The following is a 10,424-nucleotide window of genomic DNA, read 5'->3' as shown; positions in this document are numbered from 1 at the left end:
GCGAAGCTGGATGGATTAGAGGCAGGCTGCTAATGGTTGACTTTAGGAAAAAATCCGACCATCCGAAGAATTCGAAGAACCCAACCGACGGTTAGATAAGTTTTCGATTTGGGTTGGGTTAAAGAAATTAAGAATCGATTAGTTCGGTTCAAGCAGACCGAACCGGTATATATATGTTAGGGTTTTGTAATTAGGTTTTCTTATTATTTCTCTCACTTCACTGCCGCCTCTTCAGCATTCGCCTCTGGATCTCACGGCCTCCACCACCCGGTTCTCGATCACTCTCTAGTCTCTCTCTTCTCTCAAATCTCAATCTCACCTCTCTCAGTCTCGCCCAATCTTATCTCTTCTCAATCTCGATCTCACCATCTCTCACACTTACGATTTATTTCCGCCGTTGGCCGTTCCTGTTCGTTTCCCGTCCATCTCCCATCGCGGCTGTCCTTCCACCGTTGCTGCTGTTCCTCCACCGTCGCCGCTGTTCTTCATGTGCGTGATTTTTTTTTTTTTTTGCAATATGGTTAAAAAAAAGCAATTGAACCCAACCTCACCATGTTCTGTTCCAAATCTTGCCCCAATATCTCTCATTCTTGGATCATCTTCATATCTCTTTCATCTCATTAGAAAATTTTCAGTTTGGGGTATTTTTTTTCCTAATGATTGTACACCTAAAAAAGAAGGAAAAGAAAAACAACCCGGGACCGTGTTGGGTTGGGTTGTCCAATAAATTCGGTTCTATCGGGTCACTGAACCACCCAATTCGAGTTGGTCCAAAAAATCTTTCCACCCAGGCCAACCCCTAATTGAACTTGATAGACAATGTTCTCTGGGAATCCAAAACCTTTGCTTTCTTAATCTAAATGATACAATTATTAAAGAAAGTTTCGCGTTTTATTTATAAATTGTTTTGTAAAATGTCTTATAGTACGGTGGGTATTGGTTCTGGGCATGGAAATGACATTTCGATCTTTTAAAAGGTATAAACACAGCTACTCGGGTTCGGACCAGAATTTGGGTCGACCAATTTAGAGCGACCCTGTTATTTTTACTCGCTCTTGGACTAGACTCGAGTCTCGCAAGGCAGCGGTGTGACCATGGAAGCCGGAGGAGCGAAGGGAACGGTGACGTCTCTGTCCTCCTTGTTTCCCGCCGAGGATGCACACAAGGCAGCGGCGCGTGTCCAAGATACGCTTTCTGAGAAACAGAAGGAGCTTGACTGTCTCCGAGGTTTCATCTCTGATAACGCTAACCTGATCAACCTCGTCCAGAAATTACCTGAAGAGCTCTACCATGAAGTTATGGTACCTTTGCTTCTTCCCTTATATTGGGTGTTGAGCGTTTTTACAGTTATTTGTGCTCCAATTTTTATGTTCGATTGAGATTGTGTTGATCATTTGATGAGTTGTTTTTGGTGGTTCACTGTGGTTATTTGGTAGGTTCCATTTGGGAAGGCAGCGTTTTTCCCTGGGCGTTTGATTCATACCAACGAGTTTCTGGTAATGCATTCGTACGCTCAAAGAACTAGTTTCTTGGAAACTTATTTTCTATTTCATCGATGAGAAGGGTCAGGATATAATTCGCCCATGGGTTCTTAATGTAGATATTCCTGTTGCTTTTCAAGAAGTAGCTGTTTATTTCAGTGAAGCACATGGGATTGGTTTCTATCATTCTTCTTTTTTCCATAGCCAAACGACTCATATTACTCTCTGAGTACATCTGTAAATGTTTATGCTGAGTTGCAAAATTAAGCGAAAAGAGAACATTTATGGGCGACATAAGATCACCGTTTAGGTTTTGATCACTAAATTGGAAATGTTTATGCTGAGTTTTCTGGACAGAATATGTGGGGAGTTTTTCTTGTCAAGACATCGAGTTGAGAGCCAGACTTAAATCCAAGTGCAGGTTCTTCTTGGAGAAGGTTATTATGCTGAGAGAACATCCAAACAAGCAGTCGAGATCTTGAAAAGGAGAGGTAAAGCTTTGGATTCTCAAGTTGATTCTCTGAAGGCCATGATGGACGATCTTAAAGCTGAGGCCTCATTTTTTGATGCTACTGCATCTGAAGCTGCAGTAAGTTTAGATTCTCATAAGGCCATAACTCTAGTTGCCTTATGGGTAAAAGAAAAAAAAAATTTACAAAATTCTCTAGACGACGAGCTTTACCTAGAACTAGAAGCTAGGAAAATGTACTTTAGCTATGTTGGCCCGATTATCACAAAATTAATCTTATCGATGTTCATTTCATATTTCCAACAGGAGGGTCTGGTTGAGATAAAAGAGGAGTATGTGGAGGAAAACTCTAGTGAGCGGGAACCCGAATCAGGTAGACTCTTATATCTTTTCCCTCCTTTTGTTGGCGTGTTAAGTTTTGCTTAAGATTTAGTTGGTATTAACTATTAAGAGACTCTTCCGGGAAGTACTAGCTAGTCTTGAGTCAATTGTGTGAGTCAAGCTGTCATTTGACGTTCCACATTTGCTTCCTCTCAATTGTACTGTTTATGAAGTATCTCTGCACTGACAATTTGGTATTGTAAGACATGAGGCTTTGTCTGCCTTATTGCAAATATGAATAAATGTTCTTAACTCTACGGAGTTCCCACATTCTTTTGTATGCATCATAAGCATTATTGGATATTAATAGAACTACTTGTAGGCTCAGGTAAAAACTGATGAATTACGATGATATCTTGGTTATATGAACTCCATGGCTCACATCTGCCATTGTTAACGTTTCTTTTTTCAGGAGTAAACAAGCAAGATGTTCACAGTGTTCCTGAAGTTGATAAAGCAAAAATAACTGAAGAAGATGAAGAGTATGCCCGTATAATGGCCAGATTGGATGAGCTTGAGAAGGAAGAAGAACTTGCGGCTGGAAACGACAACCAAGGTGATGAAGAAGATGAGGAAGAAAAAGGAACTTCAAATCAATCTTTAGAGAAGTTTCATGATGAGGAACTCAGATTTTCAAAGGTAATGTTAGGATTAGATGCCTTGACTCGGAGGTTTAAAGCTCACAGAAACAGATGGTCATCCACAAACTTACTAGATGGATTGGTGATGTACCCATTAACCAATTCTGATGATTGGTATCTTTGAAACTTTTTCAGACGAGTACATCGCCGTGGCAGAGGGAAAAAAACATAGGTAGTGAAGAGCCACTGGGCAAGTATCAGCAGCAAGAAGAAGCTTCTAACGATCCATCAAATGTGACCAAGCTCTTATTTGTTCTTTTTTAGCATTGATATTTCTGTTATCTAGTTAATACAATTGTTTCATTAAAACAAACATTCATTCTTATATTTTGTATATTTTATTATGCAGTGTACAGGTTTGTCAGTACAATCTTTAGCCAGAGGTTAGTCTTCAGACTCTTCACCTCTTCTTTCAACTACATCTGTGAAATATCAAATGTAGCTTGACATATCCGTGTGGCATTAAGTTCATGTTTCTTACTCATTAGTCATAATTACTATTTCTATAGGATTTATAAACCGTTTTTACCACCATTTCTTATCTGCTCCAACTATAACTGTTAAGAATGATTTCTCTGTCATAACTTATTCTAGAAGACACATTGCATGGCAACAATTCTTCGACTCAACGAGTGAGAAACCCTAGTTCTGCTGCAAAGTCTGTAACGTTTGCTGAAGCAAGAGAAAAGAATCAAACGTTGCCTCCATCTTCAAGTGAGGTAATTTAAAGCTTGTTTATCATATCTGATCTTTTAGATGCTCCGTTGGTTGCAAAATATGGATTTTCCTTGCTTAATCTTGAGTTGTTATCAGATAAATCAAGGCAAGTTATAATTTCTGGCCTTTTTAATCCATGGTTGTATCGTTTCTCTTTTGTGTAGGCTTTTACAGGATCTATTATAGAGCGGCCTCCTATTATATCCAAAACTTCTAAACAAGAAACAGAAACTCCACTGCAGATGGTAGGTTTGCTATTGCTTAGTTTACACCATTCTTATTGTCAGCATTCTGGCTCGTTCATTCGTTGTTGTAAAAGCTAATTACTTCTTGTCTTGGCAGCCCTCGAGTTCTCAACCTTCAAAACCAGTATCCAGATTCAAGATGCAAAGAAGATAGCTAGCTGCACACTACAACAACATACATAAAAAAAGAAATTGTTGTCAAATGTTCTTGGTTTTATATGCTAGTTTGGGTAAATTTTCGTTCGAGTTCTTTACAACTTTGATCTGGTTCTCCAACTGTACCAAGATAGAAAGGTAAGGATAACTAGTGCCTTAGATTGCAAAAGGCTGAAGGATTGATGAGCTGTCTCTGACTAACAGATTAAATTCAAGATATGGAACAATTTTGAAGGAAGAACATTCATTTCATTTTATGTCATAGTTTATTTTCTGTACAACATAGCCTAATCTAACACTCTACATCATCTACTAGTTAGAAATCACTGCCTCTACATTTTCACTAAATTTATACAAGGAGACTAAGTCGAAGCCAACATTGGAGGGGTGACTCAGCCATTTGGTATTTTCTCTCTATTCTTGTAGTCTTTAAGTACTTTCTCCCTTTGCATTGGGGTTGCAGATAGCAACCATTTGCTGAATTCTAAAGCGCCCATTCCCATGAATCCTGCAAGCTTACGGTATTGGATCTTCTTTCGGTCCATGGATGAAGATAAATCATCTGTCTCACTAATACTGTCCAGTTTCCTTTTCTTTATCTCAGGAATGCGCCACTGCCTGCGTGCACAATCTTGAGCTGTTGGCACGACCATTTTTGCTTGTGTTCCAGGTCCATTATTGACTATGTCTTCATTACGATGTGCATATACAACACCTGCAAAACGATGATCTTCATTATAAGAATTGCATGTTATAAAATATTCAGATCTTGACGAAACAAGACCACATTTCACGATGTCTAAACATACGCAAAAACACGTTCTCCAACCCAGAGTACCGTCATAAAATGACCAGATATATATATATCTCAAATGATTGGAGAAGGAAGAAAAAAAAATGGAGAAAAAAAAGAGAAAGAAAACCTACTAATGAATGCTCAGAACTGGAGATGCAAGAGGGGATAACAGAGAGAAACTTACCCAAGTCTTCAAGCGTAGGTTTAATGGGGGCAGTCTTTCCTGAATGAGTTGGCTTTCGGGGTTCAGAGACTATAGAACTGACTGCATCAGTTTCTTCAGAAGGAACAGAAGTCCCAGCTTTGGAGGAGTTCTGGTTTGTGTTAGGGGCGTGCCCTTCTTTCATTTCTTTTTCCCCATGCATCTCAATAATCTCACTAGTGAAGAGCTTATCAGATAGATCAGAGAACAAATTGCATATGCCAAAAAGCTCACCTTGGAACTCTTTACAATCCTGGAAAAGGGAACCGCAAGTGTTAAAGTGGGCAGAACTTTGTATATACTTCTGAACTTAAAATGAAGAATTTACCTGAACACCTTCAAAATATCGTTTCTCCATCTTCCCAGAGACAGCAATGTTGGATAACTGCTGCTTGTATACTTGACGCGAGTAAACAAGTTCTTCTAACGAACCAGCAGCAAGAAGGCGGAAAACAACAACGTGACGCTTCTGCCCAAAGCGAAATGACCTGTCCTGTGCCTGCAAGTCTTGGGCAGGATTCCAGTTTGGATCAAAAATCACCACTCTGTTCGCACTGACAAGGTTCAATCCAAGGCCACCAGCTCGAGTAGATATTAAGAACACCTGAGAAAAAAAAACATGTTAGAATCTCACACATGTTGAATCTACTTTGGTTCAATTTTTAAGTTCAAGAACTCGCCTGCTTGCTGGGACTAGAGTTGAAGTCATCAACAAGAGTTTGACGCAAGTTGGTCGGAGTGGAGCCATCAAGTCTCGAGAAGGAATAACCTTTACGCACAAGAAACTTTTCTAATATGTCCAGCATCCTGAAAATGGCTATTAAACTTCAGAGAGGGAAATGTTGACCTATCTAAACTCCTAATAACATCTAGCAGTCAAACAACAAAAAGGTGAAGAGAGATTTTCAGTTAAAAAGAAGTCTAGAAAATTAGCCTTTTGATCTTTCTAGAGGTGAAATGATAGTCTGATTGATATTTTGGCATACAACCTGACAGAGTAGCTGAATAGAAGAATCTTGTCACCCTGTGTAGCCCAAGAGGAAAATAATTTTTCCAAAGCTCTCATTTTACCACAATGTCTAACATCACTAAGGGCCATGAAGCTCTCGTTCTGGGCACTACCTCCAACAAGATTGATGTCAGAGCCAAAGACCATGGAAGCAAATTCTGCATCTCTTCTTTGTTTATCAGGGTCATCCCTAGGATTTGGTTTAATCAGCTCCAGATGATTGCTTATCTGAGAGTTGCCATTAAGAATTTCAATAAATATCCATAGCCAGCAGCAATCTAAAATTATACAGAAGTTCAAAGCAGTAGGGTGACAACACACCAACAGCTAAGCTATAGAGAATTTATATTACCATGTAAAAAGTAAGGATAGTTCACAAATAAATATCTATTCTGTTCAACAAAATGTTCTCAACGCACCAACAGTAACTACAATGTGTTCAACAAAATGTTATCAAAATTATCCACCAATATGACATCTAAGATTTCATCCAGTTAGTTCTCATTTCAAGAAGAAAATGCACATTCTCCTATAGATAACTTTTGATGTTAAGGAAGCACAAGGAATGTTACAAGAAGCACATAGTTAAAGCCTATGTGTTGTAGATTGTAATTTATGGGCAATATTACATGGGACTTCTCATCGTACCTAATACTTCAGTGAACTATGTACTCATAATATAGTTTCTCATTTCATATCAGAAAAGAGAAAACATTACCTGTTGAAGCTTGACAAGGCAAGGAAGAACAATACAGAAGGGGCATGACTCACAACCCTCTGGGTTGTCTCTATGAAGGTAAGGCCAGATGATTCCATCTGGCACGGTCCTTTTGCAACACTCAGCTTGGGTGAGAGGGCTACCACAGCTACAAGGAAGATCTTTATTGATAAGGCATTGGATATCTGGCAGTTGTAACATTCTTCGATAAACCCGTTTTTGTAGTTCACTCATGGCGCAGAAGACGACATTATCTTCCTTTCCCAGCATAAGATGCCCAATAGTCTCTTGCTTTGTCCTTCTTAGCATATATTTATGAAGAACTGCAGCCAAATGCTGTTTTCTCTTATCTGCAATCCGTACAAATCTTTCAGGAGCAGTTGACCTTTGGCCATGCTTAAGAGGTTCATCATAGAATTCACGAAAGTGCTCCCGAGTACCTAAGGATCCAGGTGCCACCAAATCAAAGAGATTAAATAGTTCCATAATTTTATTCTGCATTATAGTTCCAGTTAGACCAAAGCGCTTCAAGGTTTTTATTCCTGCACATGCGCTATAGAGTTTCGCTTTTTCATTCTTAAGTCGGTGAGCCTCATCGACAATCAAAATCTCCCATTTGATCTCTGACAGAATGCCACCATGGATTCTGTATGTATCAAAGCTAGTGATAAGTATCTCCATAGTACCTGCTTCTAGTTTATCGTAAATTGACTCGCGGTTCGCCCCATGGTAGACTGCAACACTGAAGTTGGCCCATTTGGAGAATTCATTCTCCCAGTTATGGATTACTGAAGTGGGGCACACTATTAATACAGGACCCTTTTTCTTTCCATAATTTTCCTTCTGGATTCCATCTCCATCTTTTGCATACACCGCAGCCAAGAAAGCAATAGTTTGAATAGTCTTTCCAAGCCCCCTGATCACATTTCAGAATACGAGGAACAATTACGTTGTAGCACCAGAATTATGAACAGAAAGTACATAGGTTCCATTGACAAAATTTACTTCACACAAGAAAGTAAAATTTGCAAGATACGACCCACATAGGTACCATTGACAAAGTACAGAAAGTACATGTGTAATTAATTAAACATTAGGATCTAACAAGCAACTACGTAAGTCTAAGTTTTGTTATAACAGTTAAAAGTTAGATACTTCTAAATCTAAATTATTTCAAGTACTTCCTCATTCATCGACATGTTTTAATACGTGTCTCTTGGGACGTCTACATTTTCATTCCTTTTCCAAGAGAATGGAAAGGTCGCATGAAAACAACAATTTCAACTGAAACGTGGAGCATATCAGATCACAGAGGCATTATTGAAACCTTGAAGTATACATGAAAAATAAAGAACTAAGTCGAGAAACTTTCGTTTGATATATTTATACATACATGTCATCTCCAAGAATGCCTCCATGGCCGTTCTTGTATAAACCATACAAGAATTTTACACCTTCTCTTTGATGTTCAAGTAACCTACAATTGATAGATGGAGGCACCTGCAACCAATCAAAGCCAAAAATACGAGAAAACAATAAAAGATTCATTTAGTCTTTAGAGCTTCACCTAGTAGTAAACTTAATTCAAACCAGGAACTAGCATTGCATCAAATGTGGTCAAAAATACAGAAAAAATAAATTCTAATGAACACTGGGGAACAGATTAAGAGTAACTTCAATACAAACTAGTAAAAACAATCTAGTTGTCTTCAAACATAATCATATGGAAAATCTAAAATCCAAAGGGAAAGATCGCCCTAAACCATTGGCTAAGTTGTCTACTAAATCAGGACATTTCATATGCTAAGCAAGAATTTTTCAGAAGTTTTAATCCACACCCTGGTTGAGCTTCAAAAGAAAAAAGAGTTTTAAAAAATGTGTATCTTATTATTTAAATTTGACCAAGTATATTTAGAAAGGGAAAAAAAACAATTACTTTTAAATAAAAAAAAAAAACGGAATACAGTAAACAAAAACTCCATCAATCAGGGGGATAAAGTTAGCAATTTTGCCAAACCTTGCACCCGCTGATCTAATGAATATGTTAAAATTCCTTTTAGCAACTTCAGAAGTAGCCTATAGCTCCTCATATCCCAGCCCACTCCCCTCTGCTCAGAATTAATTGCCATCCAACAGAAGACCATTTGTAGGTCTTTCTTCATTACAAGACGAAAAACTTCCATTTGCTTAAAAGGAATGGAAAAGAAGGAAGACCTGTATGAGCGGAATATCACCCTCAGACGACAAAATCAACGGCTCAAATGGTCCTGTATGATCAAATTGAAACTGGCCCAATTGGCATCTCCTCAACACGTCTGGTTCTTGCTCTTCCACCACATTCTCCTCCTCTTCCCCTTCCCCTTTCTCAACCCTAATCTGGGTCCGCTGGTTTTGACAGTGCGTTCGATTCTCAGGCGGAGGAAAGGAATCTTGTAGGCGCAGGAGCTGCAGAGAGAGAGAGGATTTGGGGGGTTTTCTAAGGTAATTAACCTCAGATCCTTGAAAGAGCGAGGGTTGTGAAGAAATCGGAGAAGCGGGTGCAGAGGCCGATGTCGAGAGGCTTTTGCAGGGTTTTAGGGTATCTTTCAAACTCTGAAACGACATGAAAATGATTTGACTTCGGGAGAGACGATCCCTTGATTCTTGATTTCAGATTCATGAACCAAATTTTTTCATCGCTGCGTCGATCAACACCGAACAACCGCCAAACCAGTCTTGGCTGCCACATCGGATGGCGCTTTCCCGACGCTACTTTATTTTGAATTTCTTAAGATTGCATCTTCAAGTCACGATTTCTTTTACTGTCTCTTTTCTACTTCTACAAATTTTTTTTAGAATTCAAATTTATTATGAGCTCAATTATAAATTTACTTCCTAAATTTAGCATTGTTTATGCAAGGATATGCACAAGAGTGTATTTCAGATTGCAGCTCGAACTCGGCCTCCGGACCGATCTGAATACTTGGGCGGACCTGCACAAAAAGGTGAGCACTCCGACGATCAAGTCAGTATAGGTCGGATTCCCAGTTTAGTTCGAGGTCAGAAATCGTCGTACCTGATCGCGGAGTGAGGTCCTCTACTTATGGGTGGTAGTCCCGCTAATCTCGCGACGGTTACACCCGGTAATCTCGGGACCGTCGGTTACACCCGGTAATCTCGGGACCGACGGTTACACCCGATAATCACGCCGCAGACAATAGCTCACATCGGCCCCCACCGAGCTTCCCGGTAGGTTGGACCTCGGCCAGGTTCACCTCGGCCCTCATACTTAGCATCTGTCAACGCTAGTGGTGGTGATCTCGGCCGTCCAAGCTGGGCATGACTCATGAGTCATCTTGGAGCACCAATAGGGGTCCTCCACGTGTCCAGGGTATTCTCTTCCCTAAACATTGGCCCCCTTTCTGTCTGGTCCGACCTCGACCTGGCAGAGAAGTTCATTCGACTTGCTTTGGACGCGTGGCGACTTCCTATTCGTGGGAAAATATAACCGTTGCGGTGGATTTATCGTCGGAATATTCAAATATTCCAACGCTTCGGATCTTAGGGAGGATCCTAGCCGCTCGTTGATTACACATGTACGGTGGGGAAATTTTTCCGACGAGCTATAAA

The 10,424-nt window shown here is 39.7% G+C and overlaps 2 protein-coding genes across 3 annotated transcripts; one reads left to right on the top strand and one right to left on the bottom strand.

The window, feature by feature from the left end:
• Positions 1-44: 44 nt before the first annotated feature.
• LOC111018055 (Prefoldin chaperone subunit family protein) lies at positions 45-4,347 on the top strand. Of its 2 annotated transcripts, none has more exons than XM_022293998.2 (11): positions 45-489; positions 978-1,301; positions 1,437-1,496; positions 1,903-2,070; positions 2,257-2,323; positions 2,744-2,970; positions 3,108-3,206; positions 3,322-3,355; positions 3,570-3,691; positions 3,854-3,934; positions 4,032-4,347. In XM_022293998.2, the coding sequence occupies exons 2-11, from the start codon at positions 1,095-1,097 to the stop codon at positions 4,086-4,088; spliced, it is 1,122 nt and encodes a 373-aa protein (XP_022149690.1). In that variant the 5' UTR covers positions 45-489; positions 978-1,094; the 3' UTR covers positions 4,089-4,347. The 2 variants fall into 2 exon arrangements, with proteins under 2 accessions (XP_022149690.1, XP_022149689.1); XM_022293997.2 differs by having other exon boundaries at positions 57-489; positions 3,567-3,691.
• On the bottom strand, positions 4,318-9,564 carry SWI2 (switch 2). The gene is made up of 8 exons (XM_022293994.2): positions 9,030-9,564; positions 8,209-8,315; positions 6,816-7,731; positions 6,078-6,325; positions 5,769-5,895; positions 5,417-5,692; positions 5,071-5,341; positions 4,318-4,805 (listed from the first exon to the last, which is right to left on the bottom strand). Exons 1-8 carry the CDS (start codon positions 9,417-9,419, stop codon positions 4,483-4,485), a joined length of 2,658 nt encoding a protein of 885 aa, XP_022149686.1. The 5' UTR covers positions 9,420-9,564; the 3' UTR covers positions 4,318-4,482.
• Between the last annotated feature and the right edge of the window lie 860 nt (positions 9,565-10,424).

The sequence above is a fragment of the Momordica charantia genome, assembly GCF_013281855.1.
Source record: "Momordica charantia cultivar OHB3-1 chromosome 2 unlocalized genomic scaffold, Mcharantia_2.0 BLBB01000002.1, whole genome shotgun sequence".
Classification (NCBI taxonomy): domain Eukaryota; kingdom Viridiplantae; phylum Streptophyta; class Magnoliopsida; order Cucurbitales; family Cucurbitaceae; genus Momordica; species Momordica charantia.
This window is presented reverse-complemented; position numbering and strand designations above follow the sequence as displayed.

Excerpts from the sequence above, each read along its gene's own strand:
- LOC111018055 (XM_022293997.2), top strand. The coding sequence starts at position 1,095 with ATGGAAGCCGGAGGAGCGAAGGGAACGGTGACGTCTCTGTCCTCCTTG. Across the intron at positions 2,324-2,743 it reads TGAGCGGGAACCCGAATCAG|GAGTAAACAAGCAAGATGTT; the intron begins GTAGACTCTTAT and ends TTCTTTTTTCAG. Across the intron at positions 3,935-4,031 it reads CAGAAACTCCACTGCAGATG|CCCTCGAGTTCTCAACCTTC; the intron begins GTAGGTTTGCTA and ends TTGTCTTGGCAG.
- SWI2 (XM_022293994.2), bottom strand. The coding sequence starts at position 9,419 with ATGTCGTTTCAGAGTTTGAAAGATACCCTAAAACCCTGCAAAAGCCTC. Across the intron at positions 7,732-8,208 it reads GGCATTCTTGGAGATGACAT|GGGGCTTGGAAAGACTATTC; the intron begins GTATGTATAAAT and ends AAATGTGATCAG. Across the intron at positions 5,693-5,768 it reads ACTCTAGTCCCAGCAAGCAG|GTGTTCTTAATATCTACTCG; the intron begins GCGAGTTCTTGA and ends TTTTTTTCTCAG.